This window comes from Lagenorhynchus albirostris, chromosome 14 (genome assembly GCF_949774975.1).
Source record: "Lagenorhynchus albirostris chromosome 14, mLagAlb1.1, whole genome shotgun sequence".
Lineage (NCBI taxonomy): Eukaryota > Metazoa > Chordata > Mammalia > Artiodactyla > Delphinidae > Lagenorhynchus > Lagenorhynchus albirostris.
This window is the reverse complement of record NC_083108.1, coordinates 39795443-39818930: the sequence shown is the minus strand read 5'-3', so window position 1 is coordinate 39818930 and position 23488 is coordinate 39795443. Positions and strand designations below refer to the sequence as shown.

General features: G+C 37.6%; 1 protein-coding gene across 6 annotated transcripts in view; it reads right to left on the bottom strand.

The window, feature by feature from the left end:
• Positions 1 to 23119, bottom strand: part of NOL4 (nucleolar protein 4) — a 394246-nt gene extending 371127 nt beyond the window's left edge. For all 6 annotated transcript variants that reach the window (XM_060120683.1, XM_060120681.1, XM_060120684.1 and 3 more), the window contains exon 1: positions 22859 to 23119. In XM_060120683.1, the coding sequence (XP_059976666.1) occupies positions 22859 to 23119 (261 nt within the window). The remainder of the gene's footprint in view (positions 1 to 22858) is intronic.
• Positions 23120 to 23488: the final 369 nt, after the last annotated feature.

The window sequence follows — 23488 nt, the reverse complement described above, 5'->3', positions numbered from 1 at the left end:
CCAGAATCACCACTAGAGGCTGGACAATCACTGACAGATAGACACTGGAATTCACCAAAAAAGATAGCCCACATCCAAAGACAAAGGAGAAACCACAAATAAAACAGTAGGAGGGGTGCAATCACAGTAAAATCAAATCCCATAACTGCTGGGTGGGTGACTCACAGACTGGAGAACACTTATACCACAGAAGTCCACCCACTGGAGTGAAGGTTCTGAGCCCCACATCAGGATTCCCAACCTGGGGGATAGGAGGAAGACAGTAGAAGCAAGGAGAACTAAAATCCTGCAGCCTGTGGAATAAAAACCACATTCACAGAAAGATAGACAAGATGAAAAGGCAGAGGGCTATGTACCAGCTGAAGGAACAAGATAAAACCCCAGAAAAACAATTAAATGAAACGGAGATAGGCAACTTCCCAGAAAACAATTCAGAATAATGATACTGAAGATGATCCAGGACCTCGGAAAAACAATGGAGGCAAAGATGGAGAAGATGCAAGAAATGTTTAACAAAGACCTAGAAGAATTGAAGAACAAACAAACAGAAATGAACAATACAATAACTGAAATGAAAACTACACTAGAAGTAATCAAGAGCAGAATAACTGACGCAGAAGAACAGATAAGTGACCTGGAAGACAGAATGGTGGAATTCACTGCTGCAGAACAGAATAAAGAAAAAAGAATGAAAAGAAATGAAGACAACCTAAGAGACCTCTGGGACAACATTAAACACAACATTTGAATTATAAGGGTCCCAGAAGGAGAAGAGAGGCAGAAAGGACCCGAGAAAATATTTGAAGAGATTATAGTCGAAAACTTCCCTAATATGGGAAAGGAAATAGTCACCCAAGAACAGGAAGTGCAGCAAGTCCCATATAGGATAAACCCAAGGAGAAACACGCCGAGACACATAGTAATCAAATTGGCAAAAATGAAAGACAAAGAAAAATTATTGAAATCAGCAAGGGAAAACGACAAATAACATACAAGGGAACTCCCATAAGGTTAACAGGTGATTTCTCAGCAGAAAGTCTACAAGCCAGAAGGGAGTGGCAGGATATATTTAAAGTGATGAAAGGGAAGAACCTACAACCAAGATTACTTTACCCAGCAAGGATCTCATTCAGATTAGATGGAGAAATCAAAAGCTTTACAGACAACCAAAAGCTAAGAGAATTCAGCGCCACCAAACCAGCTCTATAACAAATGCTAAAGGAATTCTCTACATGGGAAACAAAAGAGAAGAAAAGGACCTACAAAAACAAACCCAAAACAATTAAGAAAATGGCCATAGGAACATACATATCGATAATTACCTTAAACGTGAATGGATTAAATGCTCCAACCAAAAGACACAGGTTCACTGAATGGATACAAAAACAAGACCCATATATATGCTGTCTACAAGAGACCCACTTCAGACCTAGGGACACATACAGACTGAAAGTGAGGGGATGGAAAAAGAAAATCCATGCAGATGGAAATCAAAAGAAAGCTGGAGGAGAAATTCTTATAGCAAATAAAATAGACTTTAAAATAAAGAATGTTACAAGAGACAAGGAAGGACACTAAATAATGATCAAGGGATTGATCCAGGCAAAAGATATAATAATTATAAATACATATGCACCCAACATAGGAGCACCTCAACACATAAGACAACTGCTAACAGCTATAAAAGAGAAAATCGACAGTAACACAATAGTGGGGGACTTTAACACCTCACTTACACCAATGTACAGATCATCCAAAATGAAAATTAATAAGGAAACACAAGGTTTAAATGACACAACAGACCATATAGATTTAATCGATATTTATAGGACATTCCACCCAAAGACAGCAGATTACACTTTCTTCTCAAGTGCTCAAGGAACATTCTTTCAGGATAGATCACATCTTGGGTCACAAATCAAGCCTCAGTAAATTTAAGAAAACTGAAAACATATCAAGCATCTTATCTGACCAAAAAGCTATGAGATTAGAAATGAATTCCAGGGAAGAAAACGTAAAAAATACAAACACATAGAGGGGAAACAATACGTTACTACATAACCAAGAGATCACTGAACAAATCAAAGAGGAAATCACAAGATACCTAGAGACAAATGACAATGAAAACACAATGACCCAAAACCTATGGGATGCAGCAAAAGCAGTTCTAAGAGGGAAGTTTATAGCTCTACAAGCCTACCTCAAGAACAAGGAAAATCTCAAATAAACAATCTAACATTACACCTAAAGGAACTAGAGAAAGAAGAACAAACAAAACCCAAAGTTAGCAGAAGGAAAGAAGTCATAAAGATCAGAGCAGAAATAAATGAAATAGAAACAAAGAAAACAATAGCAAAGATCAATAAAACTAAAAGCTGGTTCTTTGAGAAGTTAAATAAAACTGATAAACCATTAGCCAGACTCATCAAGAAAAAGACGGAGAGGACTCAAATCAATAAAATTAGAAACGAAAAAGGAGAAGTTACAACTGACACCACAGAAATACAAAGCATGCTAAGAGACTACTACAAGCAGCTCTATGTCAATGAAATGGACAACCTGGAAGAAATGGACAAATTCTTAGAAAGTTATAACCTTCCAAGACTGAACCTGGAAGAAATAGAAAATATGAACAGATCACAAGTAATGAAATTGAAACTGTGATTAAAAATCTTCCAACAAACAAAAGTCCAGGACCAGATGGCTTCACAGGTGAATTCTATCAAACATTTAGAGAAGAGATAACACCCATCCTTCTCAAACTCTTCCAAAAAATTGCGGAGAAAGGAACACTCCCAAACTCATTCTATGATGCCACCATCACCCTGATACAAAACCAGACAAAGATACTACAAGAAAAGAAAATTACAGACCAATATCACTGATGAATACAGATGCAAAAATCCTCAACAAGATACTAGCAAACAGAAGCCAACAACACATTAAAAGGATGATACACCATGATCAAGTGGGATTTATCCCAGGGATGCAAAGGTTTCTTCAATATAGGCAAATCAATCAATGTGATACACCATATTAACAAATTGAAGAAGAAAAACCATATGATCATCTCAATAGATGCACAAAAAGCTTTTGACAAAATTCAACACCCATTTATGATAAAAACTCTCCAGAAAGTGGGCATAGAAGGAGCCTACCTCAACATAATAAAGGTCATATATGACAAACCCATAGCAAACATCATTCTCAATGGTGAAAAACTGAAAGCATTTCCTCTAAGATCAGGAACAAGACAAGGATGTCGGCTCTCACAACTATTATTCAACATATATAGTTTTGGAAGTTCCAGCCATGGCAATCAGAGAAAAAAAAATAAAAGGAATACAAATTGGAAAAGAAGAAGTAAAACTGTCACTGTTTGCAGATGACATGATACTATACATAGAGAATCCTAAAAATGCCACCAGAAAACTACTAGAGGTAATCAATGAATTTGGTAAAGTTGCAGGATACAAAATTAATGCACAGAAATCTCTTGCATTCCTATACACTAATGATGAAAAATCTGAAAGAGAAATTAAGGAAACACTCCCTTTTACCATTGCAACAAAAAGAATAAAATACCTAGGAAAAAACCTACCTAGGGAGACAAAAGACCTATATGCAGAAAACTATAAGACACTGATGAAAGAAATTAAAGATGATACCAACAGATGGAGAGATATACCATGTTCTTGGATTGGAAGAATCAATATTGTGAAAATGACTATACTACCCAAAGCAATCTACAGATTCAATGCAATCCCTATCAAACTACTACTGACATTTTTTACGGAACTAGAACAAAAAATCTTAAAATTTGTATGCAGACACAAAAGACCCCGAATAGCCAAAGCACTCTTGAGGGGAAAAAAGGGAACTGGAGAAATCAGACTCCCTGACTTCAGACTATATTACAAAGCTACAGTAATCAAGACATTATGGTACTGGCACAAAAACCGAAACACAGATCAAGGGAACAAGATAGAAAGCCCAGAGATAAACCCACGCACCTATGGTCAACTAATGTATGACAAAGGAGGCAAGGATAAACAATGGAGAAAAGACAGTCTCTTCAATAAGTGGTGCTGAGAAAACTGGACAGCTACATGTAAAAGAATGAAATTAGAACATTCCCTAACACCATGCACAAAAATAAACTCAAAATGGATTCGAGACCTAAATGTAAGACAGGATACTATAAAACTCTTACAGGAAATTATAGGAAGAACACTCTTTAACATAAATCACAGCAAGTTCTTTTATGATCCACCTCCTAGAGTAATGGAAATAAAACCAAAAATAAACAAATGGGACCTAATGAAACTTAAAAGCTTTTGCACAGCAAAGCAAACCATAAACAAGACGAAAAGACAACCCTCAGAATGCGAGAAAATATTTGCAAATGAATCAACACACAAAGGATTAATCTCCAAAATATATAAACAGCTCCTGCAGCTCAATATTAAAGAAATGAACAACCATATCCGAAAATGGGCAGAAGACGTAAATAGACATTTCTCCAAAGAAGACATACAGGTGGGCGAGAAGCACATGAAAAGCTGCGCAGCATCACTAATTATTAGAGAAATGCAATTCAAAACTACAATGTGGTATCACCTCACACCAGTTAGAATGGGCATCATCAGAAAATCTTCAAGCAACAAATGCTGGAGAGGGTGTTGAGGAAAGAGAACCCTCTTGCCTGTTGGTGGGAATGTAAATTGATACAGCCACTATGGAGAACAGTATGGAGGTTCCTTAAAAAAACTAAAAACAGGGCTTCCCTGGTGGCACAGTGGTTGAGAGTCCACCTGCCAATGCAGGGACACAGGTTCGTGCCCCGGTCCGGGAAGATCCCACATGCCGTGGAGCAGCTGGGCCCGTGAGCCATGGCCGCTGAGCCTGTGCGTTCGGAGCCTGTGCTCTGCAACGGGAGAGGCCACAACAGTGAGAGCCCTGCATACCACAAAAAAACAAAACAAAACAAAAAACAACAACCTAAAAACAGAGCTACCATACAACCCAGCAATCCCACTACTGGCCATATATGCAGAGAAAACCATAATTCAAAAAGGTACATGCACCCCAATGTTCATTGCAGCACTATTTTCAGTAGCCAGGTTATGGTAGCAACCTAAATGCCCATCGACAGACGAATGGATAAAGAAGATGTGGTACATATATACAATGGAATATTACTCAGCCATAAAAAAAACGAAATTGGGTCATTTGTTGAGACGTCGATGGATCTGGAGACTGTCATACAGAGTGAAGTAAGTCAGAAAGAGAAAAACAGATATCGTATATTAACCCATGTATGTGGAACCTAGAATAATGGTACAGATGAACCGATTTGCAGGGCAGAAATTGAGACACAGATGTAGAGAACAAACGTATGGACACCAAGGTTGGAAAGCTGAAGGGGAGTGGGGATGGTGGTGTGATGAATTGGGTGATTGGGATTGACATGTTTACACTGATGTGAATAAAATTGATGACCTGCTGCATAAAAAAATAAATAAAATAAAATTCAAAAATTAAAAAAAATACAGAACAAATAAAAAAGAGGGATTAGGGAGCTGGAGGAGTCTCAGTATCCTTTCTCTGTCTCTGTGTCTCTCTCTTTCGCGCGCGCGCACACACACACACACACACACACACACACACACACACACACACACACAGTTTTCTGCCTGGAAAGCAGCATGTCTACCAGAACTAGAGCTGCTCCAGCAAATGAGGATGAAAGGTATATTACAAATGGCAAATAGGAAAATAGGAGCCTTGATTCTTATGACGTCAGGACTTTGCCACGTCATCCCTTGACTATCTACCTTTAGACCTTTTTTTGAATGAGAGAAAAAAATCTTCTGCTTGTTTGAAAAATGAACACAGTGTGACAAGTGCTAATAAGGCAGCATAGACAATATATTCCTCTCCTCATTACATCCTGCCTCATCTGACTCCACTCTGTACAGTTCTGACTCAATAAAAATGCTATTTGTTGAGAACTAAAATGTCTCTCAACAAAACCTACATCTGTGTATACATAATACACAAATATAACACCCTATTGCTCCACAATCTCATACATGATCTCGTTCTCAGGATCTCTGCAACAAGAGGAGAATCTATACCTCTTGAGAGTGAGTTCTAGACTTTATCGAAAATAATCTCAGCCAGTGATTAGTTCTTGTGGTCTGCAATGAGCGTTTTTAATCCACTGGTCTGTACAGCAATCTTTATAATAAAATTCTTTATAATACTTGTCTTATATAATTACTTTGCATTTCAGTTTTCTGTGGTTCCCTAATGCTTCGATTTTTATAATTTTGAATATATGTACTATATTTCAAAGTAATCATTTGGTTTATATGAGGAGACTTTTAAAATGTATTTTGGTCAAACTCTCTCCTGGATAATAGGTAAGACAAAGAATGGATGAAGGAAAAACCTACCCTTCCCTTGGCCATTTGTGTTCTATTCTAGAGCCATGAGCTTCTCCTCAAGCATCTTATTTTCCTGAATTTTTTCACATAATTAATAAACTCTAAGACACCTTTATATTCTCCCTAGGCATAGGTGATACTTCAGCATTGTATTTATTGGGAAAAGGAGGAGATGACGATGACAAAAAGGGGAAAAATTAATATTTAAATTCTTGGTTGTCTGAAACTGACAGATGAATCATATGTATTGACTCATTTAATCATCACAATAACCATGTGAAATAGCTATCATTTACTCTCCTTACTTAACATATGTTAGAACTTTTGAAGTGTTAACTGATTTCTTCCATTTGACTTTCTATGTGTATCTTGTTCTTTTCCCCAAATTGGGTTGTTAGGGCTATCCATAGTGACTCCCCTGGGGAAAGGTTGTGATGATGACACACATTGTTTAAAAACGTTCAAGTCTCAGATTTTCAGTTTCAAAATTTACTTGGACTTGCAAGAGCCTGAGCTTTGGAGCTTCGGAAACCTAAAGCCTGGAGACCCATCACATAATATGTATGCCATAAGAAACAGACCTGAATAAATGCTGAAAAAGTAATAAACAATTTCACACTTCCTATGAGATAACAATTCTCTCAGTGGGTGAAGACAGACACAGAGGAAAATGTAAGCTGCATATTCATGAGTTCCTGAGAAGTTCCCTGCTGTCTATGCCTCCCTAAAGTCTAAGCCTAAGAGTTTTGAGAAGCTAAACCCAGATAGCTTTGGGAATTCCTGAAACGCCAAATAGGTGGGTGGCTTGTTTTTAAATCTTTTTCTGCATCTGACATAGTTTGTGAGCAACAGAACAGAGACAGCCAAATGTGATGCATATTAGTGTGAGACAGTCTCACAAGTTCCCGAGAGCAGGTGAACTCATCCCATGATATCAAGAAAGACACCCATGCAGCTCAATATTAAAAAAACAACCCAATCAAAAATGGGCAGAAGATGTAAATAGACATTTCTCCAAAGAAGATATACAGATGCCAAGAGGCCCATGAAAAGCTTCGCAACATCACTAATTATTAGAGAAATGCACATCAAAACTACAATGAGGTATCACTTCACACCGTTTAGAATGGGCATCATCAGAAAATCTACAAACAACAAATGCTAGAGAGGGTGTGGAGAAAAGGGAACCCTCTTGCACTGTTGGTGGGAATGTAAACTGATACAGCCACTATGGAGAACAGTATGGAGTTTCCTTAAAAACTAAAAATAGAACTACCATATGACCCAGCAATCCCATTACTGGGCATATAACCTGAGAAACCGTAATTCAAAAAGCATCATGTACCACAATGTTCCATTGCAGCACTATTTACAATAGCCAGGTCATGGAAGCAACCTAAATGCCCATTGATAGACAAATGGATAAAGAAGATGTGGTACATATATACAATGGAATATTACTCAGCCATAAAAAGGGACGAAATTGGGTCATTGGTAGAGACATGCATGGACCTAGAGACTGTCATACAGAGTGAAGCAAGTCAGAAAGAGAAAAACAAATATCGTACACTAACGCATATATGTGGAATCTAGAAAAATGGTACAGATGAACCAGTTTGCAAGGCAGATATAGAGGCACAGATGTAGAGAACAAACATATGGACACAAGGGGGGAAAGCAGGGTGGGGGGTGGGGGTGGGATGAATTGGGAGATTGGGATTGACATATATACACTAACATGTATAAAATAGATAACTAACAAGAACCTGCTGTATAAAAAAAATAAATAAAATAAAATTCAAAAAATAAGACAACAAAATACCTAAGAAAGTCCCGTATTTGCATATTCCCTATATTCAGAAGCAAAGTGAACCACATTACCAATCTACATAACAGGAGTAAATTGAATGGGGAAATGTACATCTCAGCAGATACCGTTACCATCATCAGATAAACAAGGCCCAGCTACCTCTCACTCTAAGGCTGTGAAACTACATGAATCACCCTCAATCCTCAGAACCCCAGGCAAAGGGGTATTTTAGACTTACCGAGATTATCAGGAATTAACTAAAATTAAGTTTCTGCTTTCATAGGGTTTCATTTGCTCTTTTTTATCTAGTTACTTAGGTGGAAGCTTAGAGTATTATTTTGAGACATTTCATCTTTTGTAATATAAGCATTTACCACCATAAATTTTCCTCAAAGCCTTGCTTTAGGTTCATCCTGTAAATTTTGATATGCTATACTACCATTTTCATTCTGTTCAAAATATTGTCTAATTTCCTTTGGGATTTCCTCTTTTGCCTATAGATTACTTAAAAGTATGTTGTCTAATCTTTAAATACTTGGGGAATTACCAGATAATTTTCTCTTATTGATTTGTAATTTAAATCTTTGGGTTAGAGAATATCCTTTGTATATTATATATATTTATATGTATCACATCTACATAGATTTTAAAACCCCACAAGACAATGCTATAATTCTTGCTTTCAAGAGTCCTATATATTTTAAAGACTACAGAAGATGAAAAATAGCCTATTTATAATTTCTGTTGCTCTTCCTTTTAATCAAATCAAATAAAAATGGGCAAATTAATTAAATAAATTTTTCAAAAGATAGTTATGGTATAGATACTTGATTAGGTATTTGTAAAGCCATAAAAATAATTATCAAGACTATTGGGAAAATTTTAATAATAATTAAATGAAAAAAGCACAATTCAAAGTTATATTAAACTATTATTATAACCCTATAAAGTATGCTAAGTACCATATTTTAGAAAGCAATTTAATCAGAAGAGAGCAACCAGAACATCAAGGGAACTGGAAATAAGACAGAATGATTGCCTAGAAGCAAGATTTCTAAATGAGTCAGATAACAGACCTCATTTTGTTGCCTCCCTAGTACCCATTTTCCCCTTCCCATCTCAACAGCTCTCCAACGTTCTTTTGGAGATCTCCTCAGTGTATATAAGTTGATTAGATAGAGAGGCTCTGAACTCCACCCAAACTGACAAGAGATAATAGTATAAAAACTAAAATTACTTCACTTATACTAAGAAATACAACTTAAATATTCCCAACATTGGCAACAGTTTGACCAGTGCATTCTCTCTTTAGTCATGTGGGAACCCAAATAATCAAAAGGTAGCTTGTTAAATATGGGTTTAAAGAGGGCATAATAATCTCACATGACTACGTTAGGTCATTTGGCTCATCTGGATGGAAACATTTTCTTCCATAATAGGGATATACCTTCAGGAATCACTAAGTTCTTCGTTATCATGACAGTATATTATTTTATCAGCACTGCCAGTATGTGTATCCTTAACTCATATGTCCATGGCTGACTAAACACCACTTATTATAACTTTCTATATTGGTGCATAATGGTCTTGTTATCCTTTGTGAAGTTGTCCACTTAACATAGAAAAAGTTAAGTGAAGGACAGGAATAAAGACGCAGACATAGAGAATGGACTTAAGGACTTGGGGTGGGGAGGGGGAAGCTGGGGCAAAGTGATAGTAGCATTGACATATATACACTACCAAACGTAAAATAGATAGCTAGTGGGAAGCAGCAGCATAGCACAGGGAGATCACCTCGGTGCTTTGCGATGACCTAGAGGGGTGGGAGAGAGAGGGTGGGAGGGAGACGCAAGAGGGAGAAGATATGGGGATATATGTATGCATACGGCTGATTCACTTTGTTGTACAACAGAAACTAACACAGTATTGTGAAGCAAAATTTAAAAATAAAATAAAATAGATAACTAAAAAAACAAAGTTAAAGTTGGAAGGCAGAGAAGATGATATATACACACTTCAATATCAAATTTTCATTTAATACATGCTAATATATAATTATTTGTTAAATTTATGATAAGACAAAGATCTCTTCTTTACGTATGGGTCTACTGATTGACATTCCAAGTGTATAAGCTCCCCAATAATGCATTGTCTATGACTTCTAGTTTCAGTTACTTTAAAATAGAATGAGAAGTTAGTTATTACTTGTAAAGTAATCAAGGCTGTGCAGAAACCTAAGTTTTCTTCTTTTTTTCTCTATTTTTCCTAATTGTTTTTTTAGCAATTAACATTTATTTTGAGCCTTTCTAAAGCACTGAATTTAAGTTCATGCACTCAATTCATCAGTTTATGAAATATTTAAATCACAATTATGATAATAATTGAAATTCACTAAAAAGGATGTGGGAAAAACATAACCAGTAATATGCACACAACTCAATTTTATGTGCACACGGTATAAGTAGCTACAGGGTAGACTACTGTGAATGAATCTGTCCACACCCTGGGAAGAGAAAGTTTTGGTTAATTCACTAGTTAGTGAAGTTCTGTTAAGAGATCTTTTATTATATTTTCAAGCAAAATGCCATCTAGCCTTGATTTGAAAATCGCATCTAGTTAGGTCAACTGGTTAGAGCATGGTGTTATTATGACGAAGCTAGACATTAGATCCTCATATATGTCACTTAGCTTTGCCCCATGTTCCTAGATTAAACCCCTAAAGCCCTCTAGCCATCTGGCAACTGCAGTCATGTTCACCTATAAGTATCCTCTCTGTACCCCCTCACACTGGCATCCAACCAAAAGAAAAAGAATAATTTCAGAAATATTGGCCAACCTTATTTCAATGACTACTATCTTTATATATAATATGAGACCCAAATATTCAAATAATATTTTCTGAAAACATATTTTAACTTTTAAAAAGGAAGGAAAATAACTACTAATAACAAAAACACCCACTCTCTGCCTGTAAGACAAGTTATTCTTTCTTATTAGCAAAATGAAGTTTCCAACTTCCTGAACTTATATTCTGAATCTCCTTCTCAACCTTGCAGTTTTCTAACAGCTCTGTAACTGTGAGAATAACTAGCACAGATGAATACTTGATTAAAATTAGGAAGAGTGGAACATAAGAAACTACTGAATGAACCTCAGATAGAGAAAAAAGAAAAAAAATCAAAATAAAGATTTTCTCTTCTCAACAGAGAGGGGAAAATAATTTCCAGTTCCAGCTAATATCTTAACAGAAGAAGATATACCTATTAATATTATTTTCTATATTATATTCCCCAAATACTAGGCAGGTCTTCTTTATAAGGTATAATATAACAAAATAATAATTTAAAAATAAAATTATAGAATAGTTATTTCTAATAAATGATAATGGATGCTATATTTTGTTATTTTTCTCTATATATTCAGGAATACTTAAACATACATTAATATAATTATGTGAATAATAATGTCTTTTGATATGTGCACTCCTCTATCTCTATCCTCCCATGAAAAACCTAAAACTGTAAGCCACCTCATATTCTATTTAGGAGACAGAATGGAATATAATGGAATATATGATGGAAGATAATGAAATAAAAATTTTTAAGTAAAAACGTGGAGAAAAATCAAAATAATATACATGCGTATATATATACATATGCATATATGTTATTAGGAATATATATATTCCTAATGTGATCAATCATTAAATATTTCAAATGATCTGTTAGAAATTATATATTTCACTAAATTATGGACCATCTCATCAAAAACTATTAAAATGGCAACACATTAGGCATTAGGCAAGAATATCATTTAAATTATTCCCAGTTGTATCTTAAACCACAAATAATATTAGTCAAATATGCTTTTTAAAAAGTTGTTTTAACTGAGCAAATGCTTTTTGGAAAATTTAGACCAAAAAATTATGTATTAGTTTTCTTTTGCTATATAACTGCAAATTGGTGGTTTAAAACTTCACAAACTTATTATCTCACAGTTTCTGTGTGTCCAAAATCCAGCACATTTTAACTGGGTCTTCTGTTCAGGTTCTCTTAAAGCTGAAATCAAGTGTCAGACAGCTGCATTCTTATTTGGAAGCCCAATTAGGGAAAGACCCACTTCCAAGCTTCCTTTGATTGTTGCCAGAATCCGTTCCTTGTGGTTGTAGGACTTAGGTCCCCATTGTTTTGCTAGCTGTTGGCAAAGCATGCTCTCAGCTCCTAGAGGTTGCTCTCAGCTCTTAACCACATGGCCCTCTCCATCTCAGCAATAGAGAACCTCCCTTACATTGAATCCATCTCAGACTTTGAAACTCTCTACTTCTGCTATAAGCCAGGGGAAAAAACTCTGCTTTTAAAAGGTTAATGTGATTAAGTCAGACCCACCTGAAAGAGCCCCCCTTCTTCGAGCTAACTGTGCCATATAACATAACATAATCATGGGAGTGATAGCTCATCATATCCACAGGTTCCACCCACACTCAAAGGGAAGGGAATTAAACAAATGCGAGGGTTATTTGGGAATTATCTTAGAATCCTGCCTACCACAGTATACAAAAATTGAAGAATCATAGGGAAGACGCTTAGTGGCAGAGACTGGCATGTGGATTTAAAATCACGGAAGTCTGAGCAAGAAACAACTTGGAGTAAGATTTAGAATACTGCCTTAAAGTATAAAACTCCATATTCTAAGCAATATTTGAAACAGTAACTTTACTTTGAAAAGGTCTGTGCTTAAATAAGTATTCTGTATCGATCTCCCCTGGGTTTTTAGAGGGATTTCTCTGGGAAGTCTTTGTAGTTGTGGATGCAGTAACAACTAAGAGGTCAAAAATTCCTTCTCCTCAACTCCAAAAACAAAACAGTTTATTATAAGATGATTTGATCCATATTCCTTTTAAATGCCTTTAAATCTATTTTTTCTTATATTTCACAAATCCTATTTTTTTTTTTTTTTTCGTATGCGGGCCTCTCACTATCGTGGCCTCTCCCATTGCGGAGCACAGGCTCCGGACGCGCAGGCTCAGCGGCCATGGCTCACGGGCCCAGCCGCTCTGCGGCATGTGGGATCTTCCCGCACCGGGGCACGAACCCGTGTCCCCTGCATCGGCAGGCGGACTCTCAACCACTGCGCCACCAGGGAAGCCCCACAAATCCTATCTTTAACATTTTATTGGAATTAACAAATTTGAAATTTTGTACAGCATGATTCAATTACACAACAATATCAAGCTATTGTATTATATTGAGTTACTGCTTGATAATTTGATTTCAATAACTATATAACATTTATTTATAACTATAATATTTCAAACAATATATTGAACCATGAAACTTTTATTCTTTATTCATCTGATTTATATTCTGCAGCATAAACCAAGGAGAGACCTCAAGTCCCTACCTATAAGACCTAAATCATAACATCCCTGCTCAAACACTTGGTAGCTGCCATTCCCTATAGAATGAAGGTCAAACTTTTTAACATGGCAGTAGAGGTTTCCCATGATTTTGTCCCAGCCTACTTTTCCAACTTCAACTTTCACTGTACCCTCACTTCAGCTATTCTTGATTGTGTACCATCTCCGCAACTTGCCTTTGATGAAATAAACTCTCACCTCAACCAAACCAACAGCAAAAGTGTATAACTGTTTTATGGGTGTCATGGATTTGAATGGCTAAGAAATTATTTTAATATTGTGTTGATTAAGTACAGAGGCACCCCACCCTGTAAGAGAGGAGGTGATATTTTAGCTGAAGTGTAAGGTCTTAACCAAAGTGATTTACTGCGAAGCAACATTGTACTAGGAATTAGAGTAATTGTCTCCAAATTGGCATGTGCACACCCCAGGGAACGCAAGAGATGACCTACTGAGATGAAGAAAAAATATATGTTTATATCTATTTAATATCAGCCTTATATATATTTTTGAACATGTGTTATCTGTTAAGTATTGATACAGAACTATATGTAATTTATAAAAATACACATACTGGGGGAATATTTATTTTTTTAAATTATTGGAATGCATTATTTTAAAAGTTTGGAGACCAAAGCAAGGACTTTGAAATCCCACTGAAATAGTTTCTTATCCCAGTTCTAACACTTAGAAGCTGTGTGACTTTAGAAAGTTATCTTAACTGAAACCACAATTTTCTCAAGTATGTAATGAAAAGTGTTCATACTGTAGGACTATTGTGAATATTAAAGGGGACTTTTTTTAAAGGTATTAGCCCAATCTTTAACCAATATATATTAAGAACTTGATAAATGTAAAGCATTATTATAACATTATTATTAATCATTACATTCAATACTTGCTATTGCCTAAAGAAAAAACATGCTTGTTAAAGAACTCTAGATGACAAGCAAAGTCACTAGTTTCTCAGCCTTAAAAAGAGCCCATCCTTGTGCCCTGTTGGTGGGACTATAAGATGGTATAACTGTTAAGGAAAACAGTATGGAAGTTCCTGAAAAAATTAAAAATAGAACTACTATGTGATCCAGCAATCCCACTTGTGGGTATACATCCAAAAGAATTGAAAGCAGGGTCTTGAAGGGACATCCTTCACACACCCATTTTCATAGCAGCACTATTTTCAACAGCCAAAGGTGGAAGCAACCCAATGACCATTGATAGATGAATAAACAAAATGTGGTAAATACATACAATAGCATGTTATTCAGCCTTTAAAAGGAAGGAAATCCTGTCACACACTTTAACATGGATGAATATTGAGGACATTATGCTAAGTGAGATAATCAATCACAAAAAGACAAACATTGAGTAGTTCCACTTATATGAGGTATCAAAAGTAGTCAGATTCACGGAAACAGAAAGTAGAGTGGTGGTTACCAGGGGCTGGAGGGAAGGGCAAAAGGGAAATTGTTGTTTATTGGGTCTAGAGTTTCAGTTTTACAAGATGAAAAAGTTCTGGAGATCTGTTGCACAACAATGTACATATACTATTGCACCATACACTTATACATGTAAAAATGGAAAATATATATTATGTGTTTTTTACCACAATTTAAAAAAATAATTATAATTTTTTTAAAAAAGAGTTCCCAGTATGGCTATAAAACTAGTTGTGTGGTGGTAAATAAGAAGTTCCCATCTGTGGTATTGGGCTGGGAGGTGATTTTCATTTATTCCATTAATACTGAGCACCAGTGAGGTATTACACATTGCACACTCCCTTCCTTCAAAACAGGTTTTGGAAAAATTACCAAATTATCAAGCAATAGACATACTGCATGGTATGGTGTGGTAAGAATATGGTCGGTCAATTCAAGAGATATTAAGTTGGTAGAATCAACAATACACTGTCAAGTACTGACTGTAAGGAGGGAAGAAAAGGGAGAAATCAAGCATATCACACAGATTTTTCACTTGGATAGGTAAACAAATTGTGTTGCCATCCATGGAAAAAAATTTTTTAAAGAATTTTCTTTTTTGAAAGAGGTCAGCTTGGAGGACCTAGGATGGGGGAATGGAGAGAAGAGAAATTCATTTTTGAATTTGTTTAATTTTAGGTGCTTTGGAATATCCTGATGGAAACATCTAGTAGAAAACCCAAAACACAGATCTGAACCCCGGAAGATGTGCAGTAAGTCCCCAGAACAGAGACACAACTGAAGCCATGGACATGAGTATCATTACTCAGGAGAAAGAAAGAGTGAGAAAAGGAATTCAAGACATACCTTAGTGAAGTTATTTAATTTCAAGGATGCTTGAGTAAACAATCCATAAAATCTGGAAAACAGGTTTGCCTTAGATTTTAACAGAGCTAACACACTATCTATAATGTCTGGTGGAAAGAGTGAAATGAAGAAATGACACCTAGCTAAGGTTGCTCTTTCGGTACAAAGACAGAGGACAAATATTTTCAATTGCATATAAACCTTAAAGAATAGAACAGAGGAACTCTTCTATAGGAAAAAAGAAAAAGATGATCAGGAATCACAGTTAATCAACTGATGAATCAAAGAATTTAGAAGTAAAGAAAACCAGGTAAAAGAATGGATGATAAGCATTTAAGTACAGCAAAGGAAAATATCAATAATTGTAAGAAGCAAATTACGTACTATAACATAAATATAAAAAAACCTTGAGAGTAAAAGCAATTAGATAATATAACTGATATAATAAAATCAGATATATAACAATTATAATATAATCAATGTAATCGATTATACACAGGGAGGTAGTAATAAGGAGGTGAGAAGTGAAAATATATTTGTCTCTTACCTACCATTGGAGAAAGTCAATTATATGGTATAAAACTGAAGTCTGTAGTTAAAAAATAAATGTAATTCACTCTCAATGTTTTTCTTAATCTTTTCTATTAATTTTAGGAATAAATACCTCTGTGAAGAAGCCTTTATTAGCAATTTTTTGAATTTTGTGTATTTCTTTTTCTTTTGTTGTATTTTGGTAATATTATATTTTATTCTTCTTACTTAAATTAGCATATAATTATCATACTAGTTTCAGAAAATTACTTTTCCTGGTCCATATACAGTATCACTATCAATCAATATGTCTCATCTTCTTTTGGCATATATGTTTAGAGGGACATCTATAATCATGTTCAAAATTAGCTAATGGTGGTTATATCTGGGCAGGAGATTAGCATGAATTTTTAGCATTTTTTTCCTTTTCCCTTAGATTTTTTAAATAATGAGAATGTATCACTTTTAAGAAGACAAAGTCATTTTTATTTTCTAAAAATGGAGTAGGCAGAATAAATATGTGAAAAACACATTAATACATATATATATATGTATCTTGTATTTTAACTCTGTTACAGTGTGATTTTTACTTCAGAACACAAATTATAATTACATCATGGTGTTCTTGCTTTGTTAATACTTAGAACATCTTGTTTTTATAGTATTTACTATGTGCCAGGCATATGCTATATATGCTCTATGTTTAGGAAGTATGAATTATGATTAATTCTTATCCCAAACTAATTAGGCAAGTAATATTATGTAAATTTACAAAGAAGAAACTGTGTCTTTAGTTAAGAAACTTCCCCTAATTAACAGGTTCAATAAATGTCAAATCCAGGATTTAAATCTTGCTCTAAAATCTATACCCTGCCCACTATAACATGTTTCCTGCCATCCATGCCATCCATGTTATCTTGTTATCCCAGGACTATGAAAATAAACGTAACCCAAAACACATTAGATTCACTTTAATTTTCCCAGTTAGATATAAAAAGTCTCGGCAAGTACAACAGCTATTAGTGAAAGGCCTTTATGATCTTGACATGGAGATGGAAACTTCGGAAGTTCTGTTGCCACATCCCTGAATTTCCTTCCTCATCTTTCCTTTATCCTACGCAAAAAGTCTAGAGTTAAAATCTTGACAAGCAGAATCTCCGCTGGCTCAGGAGGTTTCTAGAGGGAATATATATGAGTGCCGAGTCTTGCCCCTCACCTCCACTATAGTTACTAGCAAGACAAGGAAGAACCAATGGAAAAGTCAAGGGCTGGTATCTTCGGAAGTAAGTGTGGGATAGTCCTCATATACTAAGAGGGTCTGATTTCCTCCTAAAATTCAGGGGAGGGCTTCCCTGGTGGCGCAGTGGTTGAGAGTCCGCCTGCCGATGCAGGGGCCACGGGTTCGTGCCCCGGTCCGGGAGGATTCCGCGTGCCGCGGAGCGGCTGGGCCTGTGGGCCGTGGCCGCTGAGCCTGCGTGTCCGGAGCCTGTGCTCCGCAACGGGAGAGGCCACAACAGTGAGAGGCCCGCGTACCGAAAAAAAAAAAAAAAAAAAATTCAAGGGGGTTATCTCTACAAGCCCTTTGCCCCTTAATCCTCACGGCCAACTGGCCTCTAGTAAAGGTACCCACATTCCCTGAGAGACTTAAGGAGGCTCTGTGCTAGGGACTTGCCATGGATGACTTATCCCTCCCAACAAACCACAAGGAACCACTTAAGTCAGCGTATAAACCACAATGCTGAGAATCATACTTGGGATCTCTTTAACCCTCCCCGCACCAGAGACCTATGGTAGAGAGTGTCCCAAAATACTTAAATGAAGAAAAAAAATGCATTGGTCATCAATAGCAATTCCCACTAGTATGGAAGTATTAAGAGATAAGCAAAAAATTGCTCGTATCTTAGTGACTGCTATTATGATTTGTCTCTGTGTCAGAGTTACAAAGTATCATCATGTATAGCTGGCATGTCCCTCAGCTTTGTTTTCTATAATTTCTATAGCAAATTCCAGATCAAGGCCCAATACATATGATGTGTGCCTCAGGCATGGGGTTAGGCCAAGTGGAAATGTATACAGACTCCTTATGTACTATTGCCTTCACTCTGACGTGGTATAAAAATTAACAAAAAACCATAGAGAGCTAAAAAAACAGTAACTGGTTATGAACCAGTCCATGAATATTCATTCTAATCACTGTACAATAATCAATTAGTAGTATACACAGCAAGAAAATACGAAATTTGAGGCTACAGATTGCAGAACTGAATAAATCATCATTTTTAAATGACATAACTAGAGATAATGCATTTTCTTTTCTGGATGAAAGATTCATTTATGTTTCCTAGTGGAATAAATAAAGGGGAAAAATACACATGAATGGTAAAAAAAAAAATTAAGCCAAAGTGTCTGTTCCTACAAATACAGGTCAAGAAAAGCATTGCTCACATTATTTGATTTTACAGTTTGGATATTCATTACCTTGTTTGCTTAAGACTGAAAAAAAAAAAAAAAGAAATGTGAGTTTACTGAATTTCCTAATGTTTTATACAATGCAGTCGACTTTTTAAAAAATACACGTTAGGGGCTTCCCTGGTGGCGCAGTGGTTGGGAGTCCGCCTGCTGATGCAGGGTACACGGGTTCGTGCCCCGGTGCGGGAAGATCCCACATGCCGCGGAGCGGCTGGGCCCGTGAGCCATGGCCGCTGAGCCTGCGCTTCGGAGCCTGTGCTCCGCAACGGGAGAGGCCACAGCAGTGCGAGGCCCGCGTACCGCAAAAAAAAAAAAACAACAAAAAAAACACGTTAACACATTAACAATATTACTAACGAAAAGTTGTAATGAAATTTCTGGTTCTTTTCTAAGTTTACCTTTCCTAATATCAAGTGGTAGAATGTGCTCTGGTGCTTTACATTTTAAATGTGATGTTTCAACTAATGTTGCCAGAAACAAAATGTCAATGAGGATGCAAAGCTTCTAAAAACAAACTAAACTAGAACTATCAAAGACATAAAATAGAGTAACCATAGTAATGCTAATTTTAAACGGTCACTGATTAAACATTTTTTTCCTAATCAATGTCAGGTATTTGCTATATCTTTTTCAGAACTGTTTTTAAGTTATTCATAATTTCATACTTCTAAATTTCTCACACCTTTAATGAAGGAACATAAAAATAATAGTGGTAGCGTGGAAAAGAACTTAGATGCAGTGCTCAGCAAACCTTACATATGTGTGTGTGTACGCGCGCACGTGCACACACACATTCCCACTCCAGACCTAAAATGGCTGAGTTGCAGGACATTGTTGCTTGGTGACCAAACAGTATCTCCTCAGCCACACAGTAATCTAAACAGTGACAGATATATCTCCTCAGTTTTAGGCATGGCCAGGACAAATATTAAAGGGCATGTTTATCTTCTCCAATCTTCCACATTTTTAAGTCAGTTGTCACTTGCTTGATTTTATCATCAGTTATATCTAGGCTTCAGGGGGGAAAATATTTGCAAACCTACATATGTTATTTTGGAAAAACAAGAGGTAGAACCAAGCTTCTTTCAGACTGAAAGATAGTCCTGTTTCAGTTAAGTCTGTGTGGTGTCTGCTCTCTTCTAGTCCGACCTCCCAGTTGCTATCAGTCTCCCTTTCTTTCATTAAACACAAGAAGTTAATTAGCCCCAGCCTGTCCTCTCCCCTTCTCTCTTTCCCTTTTTGCAGTAGTAATGATGTCTAATTACCAGCAACAGTGGGTTACTGAAACACCAGGCGCAAATCTCTCTCAATGACAGCAAAGCCAGCCATGAACCTTCAAGCCTCAAAAAGCTAGCATGATTCTTAGTCTACTTGAAAATACCATTCAAATACAGTACTTTCTTTCAACCGATATATATCTTTGAATGAAAAGAAAAAGATATTCTTTGTCTTTCTGGTGACTACACTCCTGTTATCATAAAGAAAAAACATATTTTTAAGGAAAAATATTTTGAGATGTGGGGAAACACATGATAAAAGGGGATCTTTATTTTTTAACTCATTGAAATGATGATTGGCTGCCTCTCAGAGAAGGAGGAGCCTATAATTCTATGTCAGGAGCAGCATAAAAATTTCATAAACAGCAATAGGCGAGTTCATGAATTAAAAACATCTGCAACATTTCCAAACGGGTCTGAATGAAGATCAGAGCTCTTAAATACTACACGGGAAACCATTATCCAAGAACATCACCTGAAGGGTTACATTTTCTCCCCTAACTATATGGAATCCTTACTGAAAAGAGACACACGTGTTACTTTATTATTAACCCTGGAGTTGTTACTCTACATTAGATGTCTTAGCAGCAGTTCTTTAACAACTCTGCATTAATTTTTCAATGAAAATATGGTATCTGAGCATGTGAATGCTGGTTTGAATTACTGGCATCCATGTTTATCTTAGCGCCTCTACAACCATTACAGAATTTACGTTAGAATTTTGAATTAATGTTTTAAAAAGGTACACCTGTTTATACATACAGTAGATGTAACAAAATCCATGCAAGTATAAACTCACTGGTGCAATACACAAGTGAAGCTATCTGCCACGTAAACAGAGGTGCCTAAGCATAACATAAAAAAATGAAAAGCAAACTCCCAAGCTAGCAATTTAAAAAGAAAAGACACAGAATTATTAAATAATATTCAGGTAAATATATCTTAAATGAGTATTATATTCATCAATTAGCCCCGTATTGCCCAAAGGAAAATATATCCACATGCTGTGAATTCTAATTTACTTTGTCTAACAGTAAGTTATTTTTTTTAAATCAGGTTCTTCATGTTACTCCCAATGCAAATGAATCAAAGCACTTCATTCTCTGTGACAGACTTCTGGCTCATCCAGATGTAAATAAACCTCAGTTCATCCGTGCTCATGACTTAGTAAAGCAATCTCACCATTGTCTTTAGCAATGCCACATGTTAAAAGAGAAGGCTGCATTTATAGATCGACCTTCTAGAAACCTTCCAACAATGGTACATTTTTTAAAAAACATCAGAACTTTTATGTGTGTTTCCATTTCACCTTTATTTCCATGTCCCATTTTCCATATAAATTTCGAGAGAAATATACTCCCTTCAAACAACTACCCCTAATTAATCTCAAGAAACCATAAACTGCTTTCCAAACATAAAAGAGTCCTCCAAATAATCCTTTGAAAAACCTTTCATGCACATATTTCCAATTGAATATACCTCCGTTTGATAGAGAAGAATAGCTTTCAAGGCATCTCCTTTCTAGCATCCTCCAGGAATACTGCACGAGAAACAGTGGCCAGTAAGGAAGGGAGGAAAAGGAGCAAATGCTCAAGAAACCCGAAAGCGAGGCAAAAATGTACAGGATGCCAGATACCCTCCCCCACCCCTACTCCAGACGAGTACCCACCTAGCATGATGAAGAAAGAGGTCTTACGGATCTGATCTGCAATCCTACTTGTAGCCCACAATTCCCATCTCCTTAAAAAGGAAATTGACGCTGCCGCCGCTCCCCAGCCTCACAGGCTTCTGCCTAGTAGGCTGAGGTATACTGAGCTCTCAGTGCCAGCGCCTGGGCTTAGAGCTTTGTGGCCATGAGACTAGAGCCATCCCAGAATAAGGAACAAATACGTACACCACTTGATTGCGCCCAAACCCATCTCGCTTTGTTGTTCATCATGTAGCTGCGGCTTTATTTGTGAAAGGGGGAAGTGAGGAAGGGAATGGGGGAAATAGGAGGAGGAATCTCCAGGACCTTATCTACAATCTAAATAGTCGTGGTAAGATCTCCGGGAGTGATAAAGGCGATCGGACAGCCCGGTGTCTCCCAATAGCGGCGGTCTAACAATAAAACCTGATAGTGTCCGGGGGAAAACCCCACATCCACGACCAGCGCCACGTTTGGGCTTTGTGCCAATAAGGAGACACTGTAGACTATCGATCAGAATCGTCTATTATCAGAGCGTGCGTCTGGGGTTCCAGCTTGGCCTTTATGAGCGGTGGCGAAGGCGGGACACGCGCCAGGCGCCCAGCGAAGGACGTGGGACAATGGCCCAGCCCGAGGACGCGGGACGCCGCCCGACCAGGGGATGGAAGCTCCAGCAGCGGGTCCGGGAGCCCGGAGGCCAGGAGGGCTGCGCGCTCTGAAGGTGCGCTGCCGCTTTAAAATAAAGGACCACAAAGACTCCACGTTGGGGGAAACGCGCCTGGCTCACGCGACTGGGGACGACTTGGGGAGGGGGTTGAGAAGGGTAGGGGCTAACGAGCCAACGGTGGCTCACGGCTCCCCCTTTCTCCCCCACCCCCCCAGCGCCGGGCTGCTCGGGCAGACGAATAACAGAGGAAGGCGAGTCACTCACCGTGGTCTTGACCGGCACGTAGAGCACTTGCTTTGCGCCGCCGCCCCCGCGGACCTCGTCCGGCTGGCCCAGCTGGAAACCCTTCGATTTGACCCAGAATTTAAATTTGGCGTTGTCCGTGGAGCTCGACTCGCAGCCGTTGAGGAGCTGGACGATCCGCTCGTATTTTTTACGGGTCACCGTCTTGGTCTTGCCTGAGTCCCCGTAAGTCCTGAGGCACCAGTCCTGGAACTGGCGGTACATGTCGCGCTCACTCTCCATGTTCCCTGCTCCCGGCCGCCGGCCGGATGCTCCCAGCGCACTTCGCACCTGTTCACCCCGGGCTCATGAAAAATGCAGCTCCCGCCACGATGTAGGGACGCGAGGTCCCGGCCGCCGCCAGAGCCTGCCTCGGGTGTGTGGGGGGGGAATGGGGAGTGGGGAGAAGGGTCGGTTGGGCACCAGCGATCAATGCCCTGTGCTACCAAGTCTCTGGTTCGTTCGTAATTGCGACGGATGTCTTGGACGCTTTTCTCGTCTTCTTAGTGATGGGTCTCTTTAATACTGTAGGAGTAGGACCATCCTAACAGCATCTGGCCCGGAGGAGCTGGGTTTTGAATAATTAAAATCCCATTCCTTGGTTTATCAAAA